Source organism: Notolabrus celidotus, chromosome 7 (assembly GCF_009762535.1).
Source record: "Notolabrus celidotus isolate fNotCel1 chromosome 7, fNotCel1.pri, whole genome shotgun sequence".
NCBI lineage: Eukaryota > Metazoa > Chordata > Actinopteri > Labriformes > Labridae > Notolabrus > Notolabrus celidotus.
Window position 1 is genome coordinate 37564832 of NC_048278.1, and position 26603 is coordinate 37591434.

Genomic DNA, 26603 nt, shown 5'->3' on the forward strand with positions numbered 1-26603 from the left:
TACTAAAATAATAAAGCAATATTTAAATCAATATTATATTAAAAGGTAGGTATTAAAATTGTTAAACCCTACATAAAAGCCAGACTGAATAAATACGTTTTTAGTTTACGTTTAAAAGTCTCAATATCTCCATCAGCTCCTCTCAGATCCTCCGGCAGGCTGTTCCATAGTTTGGGAGCGTAGTGGCTGAAAGCAGCGTCACCAAATGTTTTAGTTCTGCTCTTAGGAACAGCTAAAAGAGAGGAGCCGGAGGATCTGAGAGACCTACCTGGTTTATATACTAAAAGCATCTCTGAGATGTAGTCTGGTGCAAGGCCATGCAGCGCCTTAAAAACTAGTAAAACAATTTTAAAATCAATACGAAAAGCAACAGGCAGCCAATGTAAAGATTTTAAAATAGGCGTAATGTGTGCTCTCCTTCTGGTCCTCGTTAAAACTCTAGCTGCTGCATTTTGTATTAACTGCAGTACTATCACCTTCAGAATATATCAAGGATTAAAGGACTCATGTCTCAGCAGGATGCAGAAAAACTCGTCCATGCATTTATCTTTAGCAGACTAGACTACTGTAACGGGGTCTTTACAGGACTCCCTAAAAAGTCCATTAGCTGCCTGCAGCTCATACAGAATGCTGCTGCTCGAGTCCTAACAAGGACCAACAAAGTAGACCACATTACTCCAGTTCTTAGATCTCTACACTGGCTTCCTGTCTGTCAGAGAATAGACTTTAAAATCCTGCTGATGGTTTATAAAGCACTGAATGGTTTAGGCCCAAAATACATTGCTGATCTGCTACTACTTTATGAACCACCTCGACCTCTGAGGTCATCAGGTACCGGTCTGCTTTCAGTCCCAAGAGTCAGAAGGAAACATGGTGAAGCAGCGTTTAGTCATTATGCTCCATATATCTGGAACACACTCCCTGAAAGCTGCAGGTCTGCTCCAACTCTCACCTCTTTTAAATCAAAGATTAAGACTTTTTTATTTGCCACTGCCTTCCTATCTTAGATTATTTTAACTCACTTTAAATTAAAATTTTAATGTAATTTTTAATATATTTCTAATTTTCCTTTTCTTTTCTGTTTTATCATATTTGTCATTTTAATTGTGTTCTTTTATGCCTGTCTGAATGTTTCCAATGCTTTAATGTTTTAATGTAAAGCACATTGAGTTGCCCTCGTGTATGAAATGCACTATACAAATAAAGCTGCCTTGCCTTGCCTAGGGGTCACGGGGAGCTGGAGCCTATCCATAGACTGTATAAAATATGGACGTAGTATCCGTGACGTCACCCATCTGTTCCTGAGAGCTGTTTTGAAGCAAATCGACGGCAGCAGCCATATTGGTAATGCGGAACTCAACTAGGCAGAGTGTGACGTAGTGTGAGCCTCTTAGCCAATGGCTTTGTGTTCCTGACCGGGAGTCACGTCAGTCATGTCCTTATTTGGGCAAAACTCATAATCTTAATATCTTCTTAACCGTCATGTTGGAAAAAAATTCACCCCCGTACAGTGTGTGCCATTAGAGAGATTAGCTTTGCAGGGCCAAGCTGTTTTTTGAACCAGGCTGTAAACATGTATATTAAAGGGGACATATCACGCTTTTTTCATCAACATATATTGGTCTAAGAGGTCCCCAAAACATGTCTTTAAAGTTTATGCTCAAAAAAACACTTTGAAATCAGATTTTGGTCTGCCTGAAAAGTCCTCTTTTTCATTCCTCCTCAGAACACTCTGTTTTCCCTCTGACCACGCCCCCTCAGGAAGTGGATGTGCCTCGGCTCTCCAGCACGTTGATCTAATGTTTACATGTTGGCTGAATATACACGGCTGCTCAGAGATCGCGTTACTTCAACCCTCTGAATCTGATCCTGACGGAGAGGCGCCTGTAGCAGGACCTTTCTGAACCATTGGTCACAGATTTAGTGTTTCTTGTTTTATTTATCAGTATGTCGAAGTGTGTCTTGGTACACAGCTACGAACATGTAGCTATGTGGCTATGCTAACTAGCGCTAGCACTTATCCATGATAAATAAAAATCATCCACTAGATCTTCAAATCTGCAGACGTGGGGAGTAAAACCGACCTCTACCAGAAAGGCAGCGGGACCTTTTATGAAGGATTGGTCACAGATTTAGTGTTTCTTGTTGTTTTATTTGTCAGTATGTCGACGTGTGTCTTGGTACACAGCTACAGCTACAGCTACAGCTATGAACATATAGCTATGTGGCTATGCTAATTAGCGCTAGCACTTATCCATGACAAATAAAAATCATCCACTCTATCTTCAAATCTGCAGACGTGGGGAGTCAAACCGACCTTTGTGTTTATTAAGACAGCCTACAACTAGCATGCCTCCCTCCTAAGCTCCTTGTTAGCACACATGTGTGCAGGGAATGAAAAACGGAGGAGGGATTGAGTTGTATTTTATACAGTCTATGGGCTGAACAAGCTCCGAGCTCTGACTCCGTGACAGACCGGATATTGTTGTTACGTAACAAAAACACAGAAGTCTGAAACGGCTCGTTTCACACACATTTACAGAAAGGTGGAGAAATCAGAACAGGGGCAGAATGGATTCTTTTCATTCTCGGGGGGTTTGTAGACAGGGACACATATTCCAGGTAGAGAACCATTAAAAAGTCCATTTTGCATGATATGTCACCTTTAATGCTGCAAAGATCGTCTTTTTCCCATTCATGTCTATGTGGTTTCCGGTGTTTCTGCAGCCAGCCTCAAGTGGATTTTCGATGTATTGCAGTTTAAATCACTTCCGCATTGGCTTCATCGTTTGAGACCGGAGTTTGCCGCTTGAGCCTATCCCAGCTGTCTTCGGGCGGAAGGCAGGGTACACCCTGGACAGGTCGCCAAACTATCACAGGGCTAACACAGAGAGACAGACAACCATTCACGCACACACTCACACCTACGGGCAATTTAGAGTGATCAATTAACCTGAGCATGTTTTTGGATTGTGGGAGGAAGCCATGCATGCACGGGGAGAACATGCAAACTCCACACAGAAAGGCACCTTCCCAGGCTGGGGATTCAAACCAGGAACCGCTACCCACTGCACCACCGTGCAGCCCATTTGTAGCATCAAGGATCGTCAATACTTAGGAAACATCGCTGAAACAGGAAGTGGATCAAAAGTCCACCAACCTGCCTTTTCACATATTTTTGTTTCTGAACTGCATTTTATTTTTTATCATGTAATTTTCAAACAAGCGTTGGATTTATTGAAACAAAAGTAGTAAAAAATGAAGTGGTTGCAGTTTCTTTTGAGAACAGCAGATGGCGAATTATCTGCTGAAGAAAGTGAATTAAAAATCAAATCTTTCAACTAGTTAGTGATCATATTTTTTCAGCTTCTTACAGTAAAATCTGAGTTATTGTCCACTAAGTAATACCTTTTTGTTGTCTCTTCTGAAAACATACTTTTATCGTAGAGCCTTTCCGGATTTATCTGAATCTAATTTAGTTTTATTTTACTTTATTTTAACCGTCTTAATAAATATATTTTAAAATAAATGTATTCCTTTAGAGTTCTTTAAGGGGAATGTTCTTAATCTGGACTTGTGTGTTTTTATGAACTGCCTGCTTTATTTTGCTGCCCATGTAATTTGGTCTTTGAAAAGTCCTCTACAAATAAAACTATTATTATTATATTCCTGGGACACGTCTTACCTCAACTGTCTTTTAAAAGCACATATCTGATACGAGGTGTTGGATCCATGTTCAGTTTCAAGATGTGCAATAACAGAAAAATGTGTTCAGTAAACAAACATCTTGAGGAATAGAAAGAGAGTCAAACACTTCCTCCTCTAACTCCTGTTTAAACCTGCTTGTTTTGCAGGATGCTCTGCCCCCTTGTGGTGATACCTGGAAGTGCACCCTCTAAAAGAAGCAGCCTCTGCTTAAAAATACTATGACAGCTCAAGAGTCACGTTTAGGTCTGGTCATTCACCTCTGATGAGACAGATGTACAAAAAAACATCTTTAAATACAATAAAAATCACTTACTGTGACTTTAAAATGATCGTTTTAATGAATCTACCGGCTGGATTCTGTTTACAACACTTAAAGAAATTAAACTGAGTACAAGAAGATTTAGTTAGCTTATATTTAAGTGCTAATATATGACAATACATGCTTCCATCTTATTTTCTGTATTAATTTTTGTACTTATTCTGAACTCTTCTGAACTTCTATATCATTACTTTTTTATATTGATATTATTTGATATTCTTACTTGTGTATAAATAAAGCATTTCTGATTCAATTCATTCATGTCAATTACATTTTTTCTAGATTTTGACTTAGAGCTAAAAATGTTTTTTTAGAATGATCAGAATATTTTATTTCAAATTTGAGTAAATTGCTAATCAATGAGAGAAATGCAGTGCTTGTCCCTATCTAGTTGAGTACTTAAACAACAATCATGGGGACTCAACATCCTCCACAAGCAACAGGGTGACCTCAGCCTGGAGAGGACTGTCAAGAAACATCCAGTCAGGATCTTTGGAGAGCTTCATGAGGAGTGGACTGAGGCTGAAGAGAGACTAAACCCGTCTCATTCTTCACATCAAGACACTCCTGAACCAGAGACGACGTCAGAGGAGTCTTACCCGGGCTAACTTCATTTGTAAATCAAGCTCCAAGAGTCTGGAGGGAGAGAGGAGAAGCACAGAGTCCACGGTGATTGAAGTCCAGATTGAAGTCTCTGCAGTCTGTGATGGTTTGGGGTGTTGATTCTCTGAGTTCTATCAAGTCCAGCGGCAACACTTCCTGCTTTCATCTGATGACGCTGACTTCCTGTCTCAGCGGGACTTTGCACCTGCCCACAGCGCCAAAACTTTCACCACATGGTTGTCTCACCGTGATGTTTCTGTGCTCGACTTATCAGGCCCCTCTCCTTTGGAACCATCTACCAGTCAGGGTCCGGGAGGCAGACACCCTCTCCACTTTTAAGAGTAGGCTTCAAACTTTCCTTTTTGATAAAGCTTATAGTTAGAGCTGGATCAGGACTTGGACCAGCTTTTGTCATGCTGCTATAGGCCTAGACTGCCGGGGGAACTGGCACACTGACACACTGGGATCCTAGCTCACCCCCTTCCCCCCAACCCCTTCATCACTTACTTTAACTCTGCCTGTCCCATTAAAGTTACTAACCATAGACCTTTCTGGAGTCCCTGAGCTCCCTTGTCTCGTAGATTCCTCTGAGCTGCCGTAGACGTCCTCCTGCTGTGGACGATCTGGACTCCAGCTGATACGGACGTGCTGGACTCCAGCGGCAACAGCTTCTACGACTCGTCTCATCACTATCACTTCTCTCTCTTACTCCCCTCTATCTGTCTTTCCAGACCCAACTCAGTCGAGGCATGATGTGTGTCTAACATGAGTCTGGTCCTGCTGGAGGTTTCTGCCTGTTAAAGGAAGTTTTTCCTCTCCACTGTAACTAGCTAAATACTGCGAGGTGTAATGCTCATGGTGGATTAAGGTGGGGTCAGACTGAGTCTTACCCTGTCTTGGTGTTGGGTCTCTGTTCATAATTTGACATAGAGTGGTCTAGACCTGCTCTGTTTGTAAAAGCGTCTTGAGATAACGTTTGTTGTGATTTGGCGCTATACAAATAAAGATTGATTGATTGACTTGCATGACCTGAATCCTAAACAGAGTCTGTGAGGTGTTGTCAAGACTCTATGAGTGAATATATTGTATCAGAAATCATTAATCCCTTTATTGATTGATCTTCAGAAATAATCGAATATCTGATAACAGATTTCAATGTTTATGCGCCAAAAATGAACTTCATGATGCACCTTTATTCAGAAATACACACTGCATTCTTCCTAATGGCCTCCAGGGGGCAATCCGAGTTCCTTCCCTCAGTCTTCCTATTTACAGGCGCAGTTGTTCTCGGCCGCACTCGTCCATACAAAACATGCGAGAGGTTATCAAAATGTGTTTATTTCCTCCTTTGTACAACTCAAAGATGTCACCTTGAACCTTGATATAATAAATAAGACGTCATATAAAACTGCCAACAGTTGTCCTGACAGAGAATTCATCACACGTATCCTACATTTAGAGAAAAGGGATTTAAGAGGATACACGACAAAGATACTCACAAACATGTACGTCATCCAGAAGTATAATTTGCGTATTGACACATTTACATAAACGTACAGAAGACTTTCAGACTCGTCTCGTCGTTGCTCTGGTAGGAATGAAGACTGGGGAGGTTTGTACAGTGACAGTGAGTTCTTAATTTTGGATGTGTTTACAGTACAGAGATGGCAAATCTGAGGTAACATGAAACATTTAATGTGAAGGAGTTTCACAAGGCGAGGTGTGCTGTTCAGGGTCCGCCTTCACAAAGATGGCGTCAGAATTACTTCAAAAAGGAGAGGACGAATAAAAAGAATCATACAAACCAAGTGACAAAACCCAAACGGACAAATCCTCTCAGTCTCTCAGTTTTCAGCCCCCCATCGCCTCACATGTCACTGGGGCCCTTCATGCCAGAGTCCTTTGCAGAAACCGGTGACGCCACCATGGCTAGGATGCACTGTGACGACTCGCAGTATCCGTTCAGACCGGGAGTACCAGGAGGTCCTGGGACGCCGACCGCTCCAGGAACACCACGAGGTCCTCGATCTCCTTCACGACCATCTCTGCCGTAAGCTGCACGACCGTGATTACCTGAAGGAACGATGGAGCATAGTGTGGGTGGTTTGCAGTGACTTCCACTACAGAGTCCTGACTGTTTTTAATGCAGAGACTTCCACTACAGAGTCATGTCTGTTTTTAATGCAGTGACTTCCACTACAGAGTCATGTCTGTTTTTAATGCAGTGATTCCACTACAGAGTCATGTCTGTGTTTAATGCAGTGACTTCCACTACAGAGTCATGTCTGTGTTTAATGCAGTGACTTCCACTACAGAGTCATGTCTGTGTTTAATGCAGTGACTTCCACTACAGAGTCATGTCTGTTTTTAATGCAGTGACTTCCACTACAGAGTCATGACTGTTTTTAATGCAGTGACTTCTACTACAGATTCATGTCTGTTTTTAATGCAGTGACTTCCACTACAGAGTCATGTCTGTTTTTAATGCAGTGACTTCCACTACAGAGTCATGTCTGTATTTAATGCAGTGACTTCCACTACAGAGTCCTGACTGTTTTTAATGCAGTGACTTCCACTACAGAGTCATGTCTGTGTTTAATGCAGTGACTTCCACTACAGAGTCATGTCTGTGTTTAATGCAGTGACTTCCACTACAGTCATGTCTGTTTTTAATGCAGTGACTTCCACTACAGAGTCATGTCTGTTTTTAATGCAGTGACTTCCACTACAGAGTCATGTCTGTTTTTAATGCAGTGACTTCCACTACAGAGTCATGTCTGTTTTTAATGCAGTGACTTCCACTACAGAGTCATGTCTGTGTTTAATGCAGTGACTTACACTACAGAGTCATGTCTGTTTTTAATGCAGTGACTTCCACTACAGAGTCATGTCTGTTTCTAATGCAGTGACTTCCACTACAGAGTCATGTCTGTTTTTAATGCAGTGACTTCCACTACAGAGTCATGTCTGTGTTTAATGCAGTGACTTCCACTACAGAGTCATGTCTGTTTTTAATGCAGTGACTTCCACTACAGAGTCATGTCTGTTTTTAATGCAGTGACTTCCACTAAAGAGTCATGTCTGTTTACAATGCAGTGACTTCCACTACAGAGTCATGTCTGTGTTTAATGCAGTGACTTCCACTACAGAGTCATGTCTGTGTTTAATGCAGTGACTTCCACTACAGAGTCATGTCTGTTTTTAATGCAGTGACTTCCACTAAAGAGTCATGTCTGTTTATAATGCAGTGACTTCCACTACAGAGTCATGTCTGTTTTTAATGCAGTGACTTCCACTACAGAGTCATGTCTGTTTTTAATGCAGTGACTTCCACTACAGAGACATGTCTGTGTTTAATGCAGTGACTTCCACTACAGAGTCATGTCTGTTTTTAATGCAGTGACTTCCACTACAGAGTCATGTCTGTGTTTAATGCAGTGACTTCCACTACAGAGTCATGTCTGTTTTTGATGCAGTGACTACCACTACAGAGCCATGTCTGTTTTAATGCAGTGACTTCCACTACAGAGTCATGTCTGTTTTTAATGCAGTGACTTCCACTACAGAGTCATGTCTGTTTTTAATGCAATGACTTCCACTACAGAGTCATGTCTGTGTTTAATGCAGTGACTTCCACTACAGAGTCATGTCTGTTTTTAATGCAGTGACTTCCACTACAGAGTCACGTCTGTTTTTAATGCAGTGACTTCCACTACAGAGTCACGTCTGTTTTTAATGCAGTGACTTCCACTACAGAGTCATGTCTGTTTTTAATGCAGTGACTTCCACTACAGAGTCACGTCTGTTTTTAATGCAGTGACTTCCACTACAGAGTCATGTCTGTTTTGACTGCAGTGACTTCCACTACAGAGTCATGTCTGTGTTTAATGCAGTGACTTCCACTACGGAGTCATGTCTGTTTTTAATGCAGTGACTTCCACTACAGAGTCATGTCTGTTTTTAATGCAGTGACTTCCACTACAGAGTCATGTCTGTTTATAATGCAGTGACTTCCACTACAGAGTCATGACTGTTTTTAATGCAGTGACTTCCCCACAGAGTCATGTCTGTTTTTAATGCAGTGACTTCCACTACAGAGTCATGTCTGTTTTTAATGCAGTGACTTCCACTACAGAGTCATGTCTGTTTCTAATGCAGTGACTTCCACTACAGAGTCATGACTGTTTTTAATGCAGTGACTTCCACTACAGAGTCATGTCTGTTTCTAATGCAGTGACTTCCACTACAGAGTCATGACTGTTTTTAATGCAGTGACTTCCACTACAGAGTCATGTCTGTGTTTAATGCAGTGACTTCCACTACAGAGTCATGTCTGTTTTTAATGCAGTGACTTCCACTACAGAGTCATGTCTGTTTCTAACGCAGTGACTTCCACTACAGAGTCATGTCTGTTATTAATGCAGTGGCCTCTTCAGGGCCTGAAGATCAGGTCCATCCAGTCTTGGTTTTGGTCCTTGTTGAGACTGCTGTGTGTTTGATGCACCTGAGTCAGAAGTGAGGGTATCTTTAGGGTCATGCGTGTTATTTACCTGGTAGACCGGGGGCACCTGGGTCCCCTTTGGCTCCTCTTGCTGTGGGTCCTCTGTCCCCTTTGTCTCCCTGATCACCTGCAGAGGAGACGTGATAACTATCATCAAGAGGACGACACATAATCCAAGTTTCCAACATTTAGCAGAAGTTCAACCTCCCCAGACTTCAGTTGTCTGACCCCCCTCTTCAGTGTAAGAGCTTCTTACCTCTGGGTCCTTTGCGACCCATCACCCCGAGGGGACCCTTCAGACCGGGCAGTCCTCGTGATCCAGTGTGTCCGGGGAAACCATTTTCTCCAGTGGATCCTGGAGGTCCAGGCGGGCCGGGGGGACCGGGAATTCCTGCGATGCCCGACTCAGGTCTGCTCAGAGAGGCTGCTAGCTGGGCCAGCTGCTCTGTGACACAGGAGGACATGTCAGACGTTTAGATTTAAACATACAGGAGCAGCTGATCAGACTGATGTAGAGCCTGAGAATCTTAATTATTAAGCATGTTTTGGGATGCATGTTTGGGAGGTGTTATAAAAACAAGTTTCTTGTGTTGATTTAAAGCAGTGAGTTCAGTAAGAAGATAAACACTTACCTTGCATTACCCTCATGCAGACTTGTTTGATGTGTGTGTCTGTTGGAGATTTCCCCTGAACCAACAAAAGATTATGATGATGAGACATTTATTCATTCATTTTTTATTCATTTCTAATCATATTTGGCATTCTATTTCTTCTTTAGTTTGGATTTCATCCTCATTATTATTCAGTTATCTTAGCATAAAGCTGTTGAAGCAGCGATTCTTGTATTCAAGTTGTTTAACGTGTGTACATCAGTGGCAAACATGACCCTGAGAGAACCACATATATATCTAGTTTTATGAACCCTGATGTAAAACAAATCATATTTTCTTTTAGATATTCTCAAAATAGTTTTAAATACTGGATTAATTTTTATAAAACAGGAACTCAAAAACTAGTTTCTGATGAGATAAACAAAGGTTGTCCTTCAGTGTGATGAGCAGCTCTGAGTCAGCAGATCAACAAAACCCCTCACCGCTGATCCCTGAGTCCCAGGCAGACCTGGTACCCCCATGTCTCCCTGCATGCCCCGGGGTCCCGGCTGGCCCAGTTTGCCCTCTTTCCCCTCCTGTCCTCGGCCGCCCTCAGGTCCTTTGTTTCCTGTCTCTCCTGGTGGTCCGGTCTGAAATCAACAGCAGCAAGAAACTAACATCAGGAGGATTGGACAGTAAATGTTTACATACAGGTTCAACTCTGGAGCTGAGATAAGAGGAGAACAAGGAAGTGAGGACGTGAGGAAGTGAAGAAGTGAGGAAGTGAAGAAGGGAGGAAGTGTCTGTAGGTGAACTTACCGCTCCTTTCTCTCCTGCCTCTCCTTGATCTCCCTGGAAGAGAAAAGACATGTTGATAATCGTGGACGTGTTAAATCAAAATGTTAAATATAAATCAAAATGTTAAATATAAATCTAAACGTTAAACATAAATTGAAATGTAAAATCGAAATGTTAAATCGAGGTGTGAAATATAAATCGAAATGTTAAATATAAATCAAAATGTTAAATATTAATCTAAACGTTAAACATAAATTGAAATGTTAAATCGAATTGTTAAATCGAGATGTGAAATATAAATCGAAATGTTAAATATAAATCAAACTGTTAAATATAAATCTAAACGTTAAACATAAATTGAAATGTTAAATCGAGATGTTCAATCGAGATGTTAAATCGAGATGTGAAATATAAATCAAAATGTTAAATATAAATCAAAATGTTAACGATAAAAAGTAACGTTAAACATAAATTGAAATGTTAAATATAAATCAAAATGTTAAATATAAATCGAAACATTAAATATAAATCGAAATTTTAAATATAAATCGAAACGTTAAATATAAATCGAAATGTTAAATATAAATCGGAACGTTAAACAAATCAAAATGTTAAATCGAAATCTTAAATCAAAATGTTAAATCAAAATGTTAAATCAAAATGTTAAATCAAGCTTTTAAATATAAATCGAAACGTTAAATGTAAATCGAAATGTTAAATCGAAATGTTAAATCAAGATGTTAAATATAAATCGAAATGTAAATATAAATCGAAATGTTAAATCGAAATGTTAAATCGAAATGTTAAATCGAAATGTTAAATCGAAATGTTAAATCGAAATGTTAAATATAAATCGAAATGTAAATATAAATCAAGATGTTAAATATAAATCGAAATGTAAATATAAATCGAAATGTAAATATAAATCAAAATGTTAAATCAAAATGTTAAATATAAATTGAAACCTCGAACGCCGATGTTTTGGTCGATCACTCACCAGCTCTCCGGTGTCTCCTGCTGTCCCTTCAGCACCTGCAGGTCCCTGAAACAGAGATTAATGTGATCCATCTGAACTCTCTCTGATCTGAAACAAACAGCAGGTGTCATATTACAACTTGTGAAACGTACCTGTTCTCCCTGTGCTCCATCCAGACCCACTGCACCCTGAGAGAACAAGAACATGGTCAGTGTTTATCACTCTAATGATATAAAGTTAGGTCTGTACTGTGGTTCAGGATATCTGACTGTCTCTTCATGACTTCTGTCTGGATTTGTCTGATTGGACTAATATGACTGGGGGAGCAGTTTGGCTTAGCTTGCGCCACGTACACAGACGCTATCGTCCTTGATGTAGCAGTCACTGGTTCAACTTCCAGACACAACCTTTTGCTGCCTTCCCCCGTTTCCCCTCCTTACATTCCCCTTCTCTCTTCAGCTGCCCCATCTAACCAAGTCCCAAAAAAGCCCCCCCATAAAAACTTGCTGGCAACATTAGCATTTATTTGGAGTTATGTGTAAAGGAAGGTAAATATTCATCCATCTTTTTGCTATGTTTTTGGTCTCCTCCACCTTCAGTGGGAAAATCTGTCTCATCAACAGCAAAACGCTCCAAGCTTTCAATGAGCAAATTAGAAGATTTACTGCTGTTCATCAATCAGACAGGCAGGCAGCAACTAAGTCACATCTAACAGTAGTTCAATCTCTGAAATGATACGCCTAATGTTCCTAACTCTAGCACAAAGTGGACCACGCTGATGCCGATGTCTCTGGGTGTTGAGTTAGGGACCCTGAAGTTGCTGAAATTGGAATAAGACAACTTTTGGGGTTTGCTCATTTGAGAAGAAAAGAGGGGTGTTAAATATTCCCATACCCGGTCGCCCTTCTGGCCACGGTACCCAGCTGGACCAGGAAGTCCTGGAAGGCCTGGATCCCCTTTGCCTCCCTGTGAATACACACACACACACACACACACACACACACACACATTTAAAACAGTTAGACAGAATATGCACATACACACTGACAGTCACAACACAGGACCAACTGTGTGACGCTCAGAAAGCTTGACCTGACCCAACCACAGAAAAACACAAACATTTGGAGCGTCAAATCATCTGAGCGGCGAGCCTCGACCCGTTCCACCCTCCCTCGTGTGTGTGGGTACCGACTGTGGGTCCACCGGTTTAAGGCATTCCTGGGGAACAGAGAGCTCTTTCAGGGCTTCTCAGGTTCTTTTCCTGCCCTGGATCCCCCCCCCCCCCGATCAGCAGAAAATAAACCCCCATCGGACCTTCAGATTTCTGTAACAAGGGGCCATTCATGCTCGCTCCCCGCCGGATTAGGAACTTAACTGCTGCGACAGGAGTTCATAAAAAAACCTGCCAGTCTAATAAAAGCATGGCACAAGACTTCAGGTCCCTGACACCGTCTTAAGCTTATCTTGGTGACCGATCGTCGTGTTCGATATCAGTCGGGACAGTAGAGAGTATTTTGGGACACTGATCTCTCTCTTTGTATTTCAGGGTTTTTTCTGATCTCTCCAAATTCTGCACGAGAGCACAGAGCAGAGAGGTTAAGTTGAGGCATCCCTGATCTGATTTTCATGCAGATCTATTCCCAGAACAGTATTACCATAATCCTGTTATTCCTCTTAGATTGGGTCGGAGTTAACCCTCACAGTTCCTTTTCACACCAGTGGGAGATCTCAGAACCTCCAAGAAGCCAATGGCAGGATTTGATTTGACAAAGTGAAAGTAAACAAGGTTGTACTTGACAATCTGGGAACTCATCAGCTATTATCTGACGAGGATATATGCCTCAAAGAAGGATGGCAAACTTGTTTGGTAGTAACCAGTAGTTTGGGATAAAATACGTCTACGCCGTCATTTCTTGGTTAATTACATCCCCCAGAGAAGCCCTCATTGATTTGCTTCTGATAAGTCTCAGTTTCACTGTAAGCAGTGATTCACTTCCAGCCAAGAGTTCCTTTTCCAGTTTGCAGTCCGATTCGCAACTCATGAAGAAACAGTGCGTTCAGATATAACAAGAAAGCAAATTTGGCCCCTCCATCTGTTGCTAGGGAGTCTCAGTTTCACTGTAAACAGTTCCACAGAGGCTTCCCTCTGGCTTCCTTCAGCGGTATGAACCTGAAACAGGAACTGATGTTCTCGTGATGTTCTTGTAATTAACGGGTCTTCAGTTTGCTGAAATAACAACATCATGATGCAGATTAGTCCAAAGTCCAAAGTCAAGCTTTGTCAGGTCTGTCCTCAAGAGGAGAAGAAAACTACGTCTACAATGTTTGTTTGTTGAATGGAGGTCTATGAAAGAGGATTAGAGACACTGATGTTTCTTTAGCTCTGACCTTCTTCACGGAATGTTCCATTTGTTCTCAGAATTCTGACATCATCAAAGACAGAATTATGACATCATCAAAGACAGAATTCTGACATCATCAAAGACAGAATTCTGGAATTATGACATCATCAAAGACAGAATTCTGGAATTATGACATCATCAAAGACGGAATTCTAGAATTATGTCTTTGATGTCAGAATTCTAGAACACCTGCTGTTGCTCTCCATACAGACTGTTTCTCCTGCTGACACCTGATTGGTGGATACTCCTCAGACTACAGAAAGAGACCAGAACCCTTCTCAGACTAAAACCCAGACCCCTGAGATCCAGATTCAACATGTCTCTGAATCAGAATCTGTAATTACAGGTTAGTTGTAGCTGAAAGTAAAAAGCTTTGTCAGGTCTGTCCTCAAGAGGAGAAGAAAACTACGTCTACAATGTTTGTTTGTTGAATGGAGGTGGGATCCATCATTTCTGATGCTGCGTTCAGGGAAGTCGGGAAATCTAAACGCTGATTGTCTTTAGTGACACAGCATCAAGCAGATTAGTGTCTCAGTGTAAATGTTTGACCTAGAACAGATTGTTGGTCTGGTTCGGCCGATGAGAGTTGGGATGTCATTAAGCTGGATTGTGTTCCTCCTGCTGTTGCTCTCCATACAGACTGTTCTTCCTGCAGACACCAGAGCCTCCTTCACACTACGTCACTCATTGTTTTGGCGCTCCAGGTGATTCAACCTTGACACTCTCTCTGAGCACTTACTCTGGCTCCTGGTGATCCTGCAGGCCCCTCATGTCCTCTCTCTCCTCGTTCACCCTAAAGGAAAGGAAAGGAGAGGTAGGATCTGGATGAAAAACACAAATAGATTCCTAAACATGTCTGCAAAGACGAATTAATATCAATCATATGAAGATTTAAATTGTTGATGTTTGGTTTTGACTGTAGAATTAAAGATTTGAGGGGAGAGTCATCATGATGAGGGCTAGAAGTAAAGGGGAGGAGTTTAACCCTAATATTGCACATGTATTGCATATCTCAGAGAGTAATCTTGAGGTGATGATGACTCACTGGTCCTCCTCGGGGTCCGGCGGGTCCAACCTCCCCCTGCTCGCCTCGCTCACCCTGGAAACAAAACAAAACAAATCAGATCAGCATTTTTGCTCGTAGTCAAACCTCCGTCTCTGCATTTCAATTTGATTCCCACGTACCTGCTTCCCTGGAGACCCCATCAGTCCTACAACCCCTGGATCACCAGTGACACCCTGTAAAGAGGAACAGTACAGACTTCAAAATGCGTCCAGTGGTGACAGTAAACATAGAAACATCTGTAATAAGTTCTGTTTCTAGTTTTTGTGTGAACTGTTGCACCGATCTTGATCGTACCTGTGCAGCAGCGTGACCTTTTTGACCGTAAGCGCCTGGTAAACCCTGCGTGAAGAATGCACAGTTGAATGAAAACTTCTAAGCTCATATGTTCACGCTGATACTGATGCTTCTTTTAGGGTGAGACTTACAGGAAGCCCTTGTGGACCAGCGTCACCAGGAGCCCCACTTTTTCCTGGAAGACCCTAAAAACAAGAATAAAAATCAGACGTCATGTTTCTAAAAGTCCTCAGAGTTTAGGAAACCACCTTCAGAACACGGCGATGAAACATGCTGATACATGAACAGGTCGTTGTTACATTTGTAGCTGGCAGCCCGGGTATCCCCTCACGTCCATCTGGACCAGGAAGGCCCTGTTGAAGAGAAAGATAAGAGATTAAAAACCAAATATTATGGGAGGAGGAGTGCATAACATTACATACATGAGAATACATTATGGGAGGATGTAGAGGTGGGTAGTAAAATGGTACATTATTATGATGCAGATAATTTGCTAAGGTGTTTTTACAGCAGGCTCTAAAGGGAGGTGGAGTCGTAAATGAAGCACTTGGCTTTGTTTTTCTGGCTCTTCAGAAGACATGAAGACACTCGAGTCAGTTTTAGAAGAGTTTGTTTTAAAGTTCAGCCCAAATTTAACCGCCTATCTTGGAAAGGCACATCAAAGCTGGGGAACCAAGCCAACCGTCAATAAAAACAGGAAGTAGAAATCCTTCGAAATCTCTGACTCACTACCCCTTTTCAAATCAAAACTCAAACCCCATCTTTTCCAATCTGTCTAATTTATCTGCTTCATTTTAACTTGGTGTTCCTCTGCTTGTTGTTTTTTATTTATTTTATCACGTTTTATTATTGTGTTTTAATCTTTCTGTAAAGTGACCTTCTCTTTGTGTGAGTTTAAATTGAGCAGAATGGTATTTATCTATTTCGATTTTACTCATATTTGATCCCTTAATTAATCCCTTAATTATGCAAAACGTGCAACCCTAATATCTTCTAAACGACTGAGTTAAAAAAATATCCCCAGGCTGTAAACATGTTTATTTCTGCTGGGAAGATCGTGTTTTTTGAATGGGTGTGTATGTGGTGTCCGGGGCTTTCAGAGCCAGCCTCAAGTGGACACATGAGGAAACTGCAGTTTTGGGGACTTCTGTATCGGCTAGATTTCTGACAACTGTGTGAGGCTTGTACAGCACTTTGATCGACTGTGGTCTTCCTTTCCTAAATCAAACTCTACTCTTTTAAGGTTTCTCAGAATGAATCTGACCCTAACGATATCCAAGTGATTCTATCAAGACCTCGTAACCCCCAAACCACTTGGAGTTACAACCATAAAGATAAACCACCTCTAAAGAGCTGTGATCCCGTTAACTAGTTTCTAAATGACTGAATTAAATCTTTTATTTTGAAGGAAAGGGGAAATGAGTCATAGGATAAAATGTTGCTCACAGCCTCTCCCTTTGGTCCTGGTACTCCTCTGATCCCTGCTGGACCTTGATCCCCCTGAGACGAGACAAAGAAGTAAAAACGATTAGGTACTTATAACATTGTATTTCAGTGGTAACAGGATTTTAAGACTTGTTAGTGTGTCTTTGTTTTCATGTCTTACCAGCACTCCACCTGGACCGGGTTCACCAATGGCTCCTCTTTGGCCCCTATCTCCCTAAAAACATGTCATCAGTTTTTTTTATCATTGTATGGTTTAGGTATATAAGGAAGGGTTACTTCACATTATATTAAGATGAGTACTCACTGGACCTCCCATGATCCCCTGAGGACCTAGATCACCGGGTTTTCCTCGAGGTCCCTGATGGTGGAGGAAGAAAATTGTAGTCCAGTTAAAAACTGTTTTTCATTGAAGCAGGAAAAAAAATCTAAACTTTGTGAAATATCTCAACAAATAAAATAGAAACTGAGTTAGAGTCAGAGGAGAATGAGAACGTTTAATGATCTCTGGCTTCACTGTTTTGGATTGACCTGGATTGTGTTTACTATCATCATAAAAAGTGTTTGTATTAACGCACCATCTGTTGGCTACATTCACAAACCTTACAATGACATTTCCTGGTGTTTCAGGACCATCAAAGTAATGGATGTTTTAATTCCAGTGCTTCTGCACATTTTTAAAAATCAAATTGAAGCCCAAAAAAGAAAAACCTGTACTCTTGTTTCACACAAAACTTTGTTATTAGCTCATGTGGATCATATTTTACCAAATATCCAAAGTTTAAAAAGTTACAAGTCACTGATGATCCAGAGGCGGAGCCATGGGGTGGCCAGGATCTCTGACTGGCCATCCTGTCATTCTTAATCATGATTGGCTGTTGGCCTAGTCAGAGGCGGGACTTACATTGGAATCAACTGTTTACGTTGTGTCATTTTATTTTGTTGGTGCTTTGGACAAACATCTTTTTAAATGTTGTCTCTGTTGAGTTAAAGTTAAAAATTATAAATGAGAATATAACATTTGGGTTCTTTTATATCAGGAGTTAAGGTAGATGTGGTTAGTGGGGGTAACCCACTTAGGTTTAGGGTAAGCCCCTAATGTTTACCATGCCTGGCCACTCCTACAAAAGTCTGAGCCACAGTTTGACCACCCCCCAAAAAAATATGGCTCCGCCCCTTTTATGGTCTGTTCTTTGGTCTTTCAGTGAACCATTCAATTCCCCTTATTTGTCATGCATTTCCCCAACTTCTTCTCCTCCACTCTTTAGTTCATGATTTGTAAATGCACACCGTAGAAGAACTACTAGACAGCATGGATTTTATAAAATATTCAACATGTCTTAGTCAAAGATCTCAAATTTGAGAAATATAATTTTCTAAGGACTCAGAAAGTGAGTTGAACTTTTTAATTTTGGTCATAAAGATCTTTTTCTGCATGATTTGAAAAATGACTGAGGAAAATGTTGATTTTATTTTCTTTGTCTTTACTTCCTCAATGTTAAACCGCGTCAACACGTTACACTTGAAGGCAACATACGTGACCTCACACATATTTAGTGAGCTTTTCAATTTCTAAGCTTGAGATGAGATTGAGATATGGTATATTTTTAATTCCTGAAAAAGCAGCTTACAAACATGAAGTTGGTCAACTTTATTTGGTCAGAGGTTAGGGAATATTTTGGGTCTCTTTCCTTGAGTTGTATTTTTGAGTGAATCCTTGAAACATCTCTAGTTTGTGACCGTGTGACGTCTTACCCTGTCCCCTTTGGAGCCCAATATTCCTAGAAGGCCTCTTGGTCCACCTGGGCCCTAAAATCACTCAGCGGAGAGGAGGAGAGAGAGACATGTCCGATGTTAACATGTTTGACTGAGGAAGGAGAAGTCATCTCGATTAAAACAGAGAGAAAGGTCAAATATTTTACTGGTAGTCCTTGAGCTCCGACGTCACCCAGCAGCCCCTGCTCGCCCTCCTCGCCCTGAAAAACAACACAAATTCGTCCACAGTTAGCAGTTGTGTGCTTTCTCTTTTGGCAATTCCAGTCTCCTAAAGCCACCTTTGTAGTGGCTATAACCTCCTAAAATGTCTTCAACATAGGGAGAAATAACTGAGCTCACTGTGGGATAGTGATTAGTAATGAAGCCCCAGTTAAGCTAGCACTGCATAAGACGGTGAGCTGAAGCTAAGCTACTGCAAATTAGCACAATCACAAAAGTGTTTAATGTTAAATTCAGACGTCCTCTCAAACATAACACATGGATAAATATCACTTTAACTAAGATAAAAAAATAACTTATTTAATGTATTTCAGCAGAGTGTGTCACATATCAACACAACATGGGGCGCACCCTGCGACTCTGCAGGGGCTCCAGCAGAGGGCGCTGATGTCACACCCAAATACAAGTCCCAGTGTAAAGGAAATAAAAATACATAATTCTCAGCATTTATGGGTTTAAAATGTAAACATTACTGCAGCTATATTCACACATGCTAATAACTTATGAGTATACGGGAGCTAATGTTACCTTATGTCCTTGTCGTCCAGGCTCACCAAATTCACCTTTAAGTCCTTTGTGGCCCTACAGGAAGCAGTAAGGAGGAACATTCATTTATTTGAAATGCTCTTTAAAGAACAGGCTTATGCTAAAGCTAAAGCTAGGTTGTAGTGAAGTCATAAAGCAATAAAAGGATGGAGGATGTTTCTCTTACTTTCATGCCGGGGAGACCGGAGTGTCCGTGCAGACCGGAGGGGCAGGCGTTGGGACACTGAAAAACACAACAGCCTATTTGAGGTCATGGAAGAGCCCTGCCACCAGGGGGCTCCACTGACAGCTAGACCAAGCGAAGGTTAGCAAAATTTCTAACAGTTACATTTTCACAATAACTATTGGTTTCAGACAGGAAGTTAACTTTTTCACACTTTATTTCGAGTTTAACAACAAATGTCAGAAAGAAGATAACGTGAATTTGAAAAGCAACGATTTCTAAGTGTTGCAGTGTTGATCTTATATCTCAGATATCATTTTCCATATGCTTTAGATGTCATCAGAATATTGATTGGTTATTCATCTTTATCACTTCAATTACAATTCTTCACACTGGGAAACCTGCACCTACAAGTACAGGAGCCATGTATGTGCCATGTATATGTACAATTATCAGCTTCTGGTACCTTACCTTGCTCCAAAGTAAAGAACTTTGTCATGAAAACATTGTGAAACAGTCACAGTTTGTCAGGTTTAAGCACCAAAACTTTATTTTAAAGTATAAAAAGAAAGCTTTTCATTGCAATATAGTATTTTGGCTCCTGTAATATTTACTCCAGCCACTAGGGGGCACCACTTCAAAGATAAAACAGGTGGTTTTACACCAAGAACTGCCTGCTTCATGGACTAGACAGCAAAGTGACTGATTTAAATGCTAACCATGATAACTAAACAGTGTTCTGAGCTGTTAGTCTAGTTAGCCACGCCCCTTATTTTGAAAAACTTGTAACTTTAATATCACATATATAATTCATATAATAATCATATTGACGTATTCCTTTACTCAGGTGACTTTATACTTCAGTTTTTAGGGCCTTTAGAAACACAAACTTAGAGAGCACTTGAGGAAGTAGATGTTCGTTATCTTTGGGGTCAAACTTACCAGGTCCTCGCCTTGATACACGCCTGGTGGACCCTTGAAAAAATAAAAGTATTTGAACTTTAATAATCAGTCACTCTGAGAGTCTTCACCAGCAGTACAGACGGAAGCTGTGATATTTACCCTCGGCCCAGCAACACCAGGAAGACCCACCGGACCTCTCTTTCCTCTGGCTCCCTGTGAGAAACACAAGTCTTTATTAACACAGTGTAAACAAACTCTGATCAATACACTCTATAACATTAACATCGCCATGTTTACTTTACATAACTGATGTGATACATTTACTCACAGATGCTCCAACTTTGCCCAGTTCACCTGGCAGCCCGTCTGTTCCAGGAATACCCTGTGAACAATTACCGAACATTAAACAGTCTAACCTTTAACACGATGAAATGAATTTGTTTTGTACAAACTTTTATAAAATAAGTTGCGTTGAATAAATAACAACCCTCTGTAAGTTGTGACACTTAAAGCTCCTGTGAGGACCTTTTTGCTGTGTCGATTTTGGCGCCCCCTGTGGTCAAAGTGGTAGCACTTGTCTCTTTGCTGTTTTTTTATCTTATACACGTAAAACTAGTTTTTTTTTTCTTTGCCATGATAAAGCTAAGGCTGTTAGCGCAGCATGCAGTCTGACACCTACCCCCCTCAGACGTTAAAATAACTATTTTTAAAAAACAACGTATCCTTATCGTTGACAGTCTTGTTTACTTTGTACGTCATAAATAGGTATTAACGTTAACACCAGCCTGAGATTCATGACAAAGCTTTAAAAATGGCGGTTTATAAAGTAACTTAACACTAAAAGTAATCTTGTGTTTGCTGCCCTCTTGTGGTTGAACGTGCAGTGATGTCAGAGTGTACTGGGGGTGTGGTCAGAACCCTGTGACATCACTAAAGAGGTCAACCAAGCTGCTCTGTTTAAGTTATTCTGTCAGGGTAAAATGCAGAGGTGCAGACTCGAGCTGCACGACTTGACTCAAGTCTGACTGGAGTCACAATTTGATGACTTTGGACTCGACTTGACAATATCATCAAAGACTTGCAGCTCCACTTGGACTTTGGCATCAATGACTCGGGACTTGACTCGGACTGTAGTCTGAGGACTTGAAAATACTTAAAGGTGACATATCATGCAAAATTGACTTTTTAATGGTTCTCTACCTGAAATCTGTGTCCCTGTCTACAAACCCCCTGAAAATGAAAATAATCCATTCTGCCCCTGTTCTGATTTCTCCACCTTTCTGTAAATGTGTGTGAAACCAGCCGTTTCAGACTTCAGTGTTTTTGTTACGTAACAACAATATCCGGTCTGTAACAGGAAGTCAGAGCTCGGAGCTTGTTCAGCCCATAGACTGTATAAAATACAACTCAACCCCTCCTCCGTTTTTCATTCCCTGCACACATGTGTGCTAACAAGGAGCTTAGGAGGGAGGCATGCTAGTTGTAGGCTGTCTTAATAAACACAAAGGTCGGTTTGACTCCCCACGTCTGCAGATTTGAAGATCTAGTGGATGATTTTTATTTATCATGGATAAGTGCTAGCGCTAGTTAGCATAGCTACATAGCTACATGTCGTAGCTGTAGCTGTGTACCAAGACACACGTCGACATACTGACAAATAAAACAACAAGAAACACTAAATCTGTGACCAATCCTTCAGAAAAGGTCCCGCTGCCTTTCTGGCAGAGGTCGGTTTGACTCCCCACGTCTGCAGATTTGAAGATCTAGTGGATGATTTTTATTTATCATGGATAAGTGCTAGCGCTAGTTAGCATAGCCACATAGCTACATGTTCGTAGCTGTGTACCAAGACACACGTCTACATACTGATAAATAAAACAACAAGAAACACTAAATCTATGACCAATCGTTCAGAAAGGTCCTGCTGCAGGCGCCTCTCCGTCAGGATCAGATTCAGAGGGTTGAAGTAACGCGATCTCTGAGCAGCCGTGTATATTCAGCCAACATGTAAACATTAGATCAACTTGCTGGAGAGCCGAGGCACATCCACTTCCTGAGGGGGCGTGGTCAGAGAGAAAACAGAGTGTTCTGAGGAGGACTGAAGAAGAGGGTTTTCAGGCAGACCAAAATCTGATTTCAAAGTGTTTTTTTGAGCATAAACTTTAAAGACATGTTTTGGGGACCTCTTAGACCAAAATATGTTGATGAAAAAAGCGTGATATGTCCCCTTTAAGATTTTGAGCATTAGATGAGTTAGAATGAATGTACGACGTCTCCAGAAGTTCATTTGTTGTTGCACCGCTTAGCACTGATTATATCCTGAATGCTAAGTCAGCACTCTTTTTCTGTGGGATTAAGTTCTGTCGCTCGCACTGGTCTTTTTAAAGTTTTCTACCTCTTTCAACAAAATGTCAATAAGAGGCAATGTAAACACCGAATGAAGAATGAAACAATCCAAAATGCATTAATTGTATTTGTCTAATTAAACAGATTGTTACATTGTTAAAATGGCATTTCATTTGGTAAACACTGCTTATGACTTGTAAGGACTCGAAAATTTCACGCCTATGACTTCGGACTTGACTCGACTTGTCTTGTCTTTACTTGAGACTTGACTTAGACTTGGGATTAAAGACTTGGAGACTTACTTGAGACTTGCAAAACAATGACTTTCTCCCACCTCTGGTAAAATGGTAGGATAGAAATTATTGGTCGAAACCAGGAAGTGCATGAGGACTGTGTCTTTGACAGAATGCAAAAACATAATCATGTTTTTAAATATTTAGAAAATATTACTCCCAAATAAATACTGACGTGCCAAATGACTCAATTCGGTCTCAAAGGTTTACGTACGAGTAACAGTTTAAATTTGCATTACATAAAACGTTTAAATTCAACCTTTTGTGACTTTCACTTTCAGTTCTTTAAGTTTGCGTTTATGCTAATGTGTAATTGTTTTCTAAGTAGCATTTTTAAAGGGTGTATTCACGACTACTTCCTTCTGTTATTTGTTCATTGTTTGTTGTTATTTTTGATGTTATAGAAATTATTTCACTGTTTTTTTTTCAATGTTGACCCTGGACCTTTAATCTCTCTTTATCCAAAAACACTGATGTAAAGATTCAGGAAGCTCTTAAAGCCAAAATGAGACCAAGAGATGATTGTAAGTGAGTACAGTGTGATACTCACATCGAGCCCGTCAGGTCCGACACCCTGTCAGAGAGAAAACCAGAGATGGACGGGGTCAGACAGAGACCGATCAGACAACAGATTCAAGAAGGACGTAGAACACGTAGAACGTAGCATGTATCAGAAAATCTACCAATGATACATGAGATACAAACTTATCATCAATAATCTAAATTTCTGTTCCATCAACATGTGGTCGTTAGTCAATCTCAGGTTGATATTTGTACTCACAGGCTCCCCAGGAGGTCCACGAGCGCCAGCATCTCCCTGAAACACAGACAACATTCATCAGACTCCAGACGATGCCGAGGAGTCAGACAAACACATCCTGATCTCAACAGGGGGAAGTATTTCATTAAATGTGTTGATGGGAAACTTACTTTTGGTCCCTGAGGGCCCACTCCACCCAGGTCTCCAGGAGGTCCAACAGGTCCCTACAATGGAAACACATGATTCTTTAAAAGACGTTTTAAAAAGGTGAAAAATATGATATATAAACCTGTCCCAGTATCCTCTCAGAAGAAAGGAACATAGAACAACATGTTTTGTGTCTCATAACTTCAGATGTATTTGTCCTCTGCTTTATAAGAGAAATTAAAGCCACACTAGAGGAACTGTTTTTTGCAAAGGGGACCCTAAGTTGGACTCGAAAACCAAGCATTGGATTCAAACAACACCAAAACACTAAACAGATTATGTCACCACTGAGTCAGACCTGGATTAGTCTGTCATCACAAAACTAACAAGAAAACTTCTATCCATCACAGCTCTGGTGTTGTTTGTAGTTGTAGGTCTTTATTTCTGACTGTTATGATAATTTCATTCACAAAAGTCCTCTCTAGATTAAACAACAAGCTGCAAAAACATCATTTCAGAACGAGGAAAACAATCAGAGAGGTTGTAAACAAGTCCAGCTGGATTATCTCAACCACTTAGTTTCTGTTCATCTAGCTCATCCAACCTGGAGTGATTCCAACAGAGTATCAGATTTTGGCAAGCTGCCGTCTTTGGCGTTGAAACAAGTGCAGTTCCTCAAGCATCCACTAGAGGTCTGGCCCCAAAAGTGAAGAAGTCTCCATTAACACCCGTGTTAAGATGCTCATTTTCACAGCAGCTTATGACGTGTTGACAGTCCGGTACAGAAATGATTTAAGTCTGAAGAGTCCAGTTATTTATCCGTACACACTGTAAGAAGAAGAAGTTAAGGGTGTGGCTGATTGGACAGACAGGAGGGGGCGCTGTAGCTGTATGCCAGGAGGCTTAAGGCCCGCCTCAGCTCCCCCTCTTTGACTGTCAGGGTTGGCCCAAAGTTAAGTGGAGTCAGCATTTCTAATAAAGCGTCTGCTATCGTTGGGCTTCTTAACGCCTCTTCAGAAACCAATGGGTGACTTTTCAGAGACTTGGTCCTTGTTGTGGTCGATCTTTGGGTCACGTTCAGGTTGTTGTGCTGCAAATAGATGAAGTCTTTGGTTGGGTGCATGGCTGTCTAAATTTAGGAATGGAACTCATGGAAGAACAACGGAATGCTGTCGGTTGATAGAAGCCAAATAGAACACTGATTCATTCTAGAATGCAGGAACAACCTGATCACACGTCATATCAAATCAATCCACAGGAAGTAGTCCGTCTCAATCCCCCTCTGCCTGTTGACACTGTGGTAAAAACGACAGTGTGGTCTCAGGCTGGTCTTGGTCGTGGGGGGATAATGACAGTTAGCGGGCACAGATGTGAGAGCAGCCTGAGGAGCTACTGGACCCCCAACCATCTCTGATACCCCTTTTTGACCGAGGCAGTTTCAGGGCCGGTTTGAAGCCGGCGCTAATTTGACTGCGAGTGAACCGTCTCCCGGCCGGGAAAACCGGATCCAGAGCGGCACCAACTCTTTGCTGGTCTAGAACCACGAACCGCTTGAGTCAGGGGCGAGTGGGGAGGGACGGGGTTTCCATTATCAAAACACAAACCAAACATGTTTCTGCCATTGTCTTGCAGCGGCAAAGCAGTGGTCGTCCGAGGAGACAAGCTGCCATTGTCCTCCGTCGTTGTTGTTGTGAAGGAAAGTTTTTGCTAGCGCTGCTGGGAAAAGCGGTCACGTAAATCTGACGTCATGACGTGCCTCTTCCACGGGCTTGAGGGGGTGGAAAAACAAACGGGTGCTGCATTGGTTCACGAGTTCAACCAGCTCCGAACCAGCGTGGAAATACAACCCGGTTCACGTTGGTTGTAAAGAGGTATGAGAGGGAAACTGGAGCGACATCCTGTCTTCTCATCCAGGCAACGGCAGCAGAAGTAAAAAGGTGTGGCTTTCCTGTCATCCTTAGCTCCTCCCCTTACCTGCCTCCTCCATAAAGAAGCTACAAAAGACTCTTCACCTGGTCAGAGACATCAGCGAGTGTTTTTGTGCTGGTCTCTGTTTCCAGCTCTGAATCTCCTCCTCTGTCCTCCACACCGTCACCGCAGCAGACAGCGAACACACTGAGCCCTTTCTGCTCCGCCTGCACCAGCACACGCTCCCCCCTGTCAGCCATCTCTGTGCAGCAGATCCCCCCCGTGCACTCCCCTCCACCTCACACAAAAAGACCCCTGTTCCTGCCAGGAAGCCACTCGAGACTCTCCCTTAAATAACCACATTGATTTATCCGGGGGGGACGGCGAGCGCCAAGACAAACTGCTCACACAGCAGCAGATCTGAACGCCTCACGTCCCGCCGCTCAGATCTGACAGACATCAATACGTCCTCTTACAAGCAGGACACAAAGTGACTCTCATCTTATGGATTAAAGGAACCAGACCCTACAGGATCTTTTATCTCTGCACCTTCTTAAAGAGACAAGACTCGTAACAAAGTCTCACACACGGACGAGTTCAGTTCGACACGTTGTTTCACTCACATCTGCTCCTGGAAGTCCGGACGCTCCAGCAGCTCCGTCTTTGCCGTTATCACCGTCAAGACCCTGAGAGCAGAACAACACGTGTTAGCAAAGGTTTACTGACGTGCACGAGTTTCACCGTCAGAGTCAGCATGAAGTTGATGAGGTGTGCTCACCGGTTCACCGTTCACCGTGGAGTCCACTCCTCTGTCACCCTGAAGAAGCACGAAGACAAGTTCA

The 26603-nt window shown here is 41.6% G+C and overlaps 1 protein-coding gene across 1 annotated transcript; it reads right to left on the reverse strand.

The window, feature by feature from the left end:
- Positions 1–6136: 6136 nt before the first annotated feature.
- Positions 6137–26021, reverse strand: col9a1a (collagen, type IX, alpha 1a). The gene is made up of 29 exons (XM_034687430.1): positions 25866–26021; positions 23877–23930; positions 23728–23763; positions 23497–23520; positions 20636–20689; positions 20467–20577; positions 20347–20379; positions 19408–19464; positions 19224–19277; positions 18623–18676; positions 18456–18509; positions 17008–17061; positions 16864–16917; positions 16704–16757; positions 15557–15610; positions 15389–15442; positions 15258–15302; positions 15083–15136; positions 14943–14996; positions 14637–14690; positions 12390–12461; positions 11648–11683; positions 11517–11561; positions 10541–10573; positions 10225–10371; positions 9764–9818; positions 9388–9576; positions 9181–9258; positions 6137–6703 (listed from the first exon to the last, which is right to left on the reverse strand). Exons 1-29 carry the CDS (start codon positions 26019–26021, stop codon positions 6498–6500), a joined length of 2025 nt encoding a protein of 674 aa, XP_034543321.1. The 3' UTR covers positions 6137–6497.
- Positions 26022–26603: the final 582 nt, after the last annotated feature.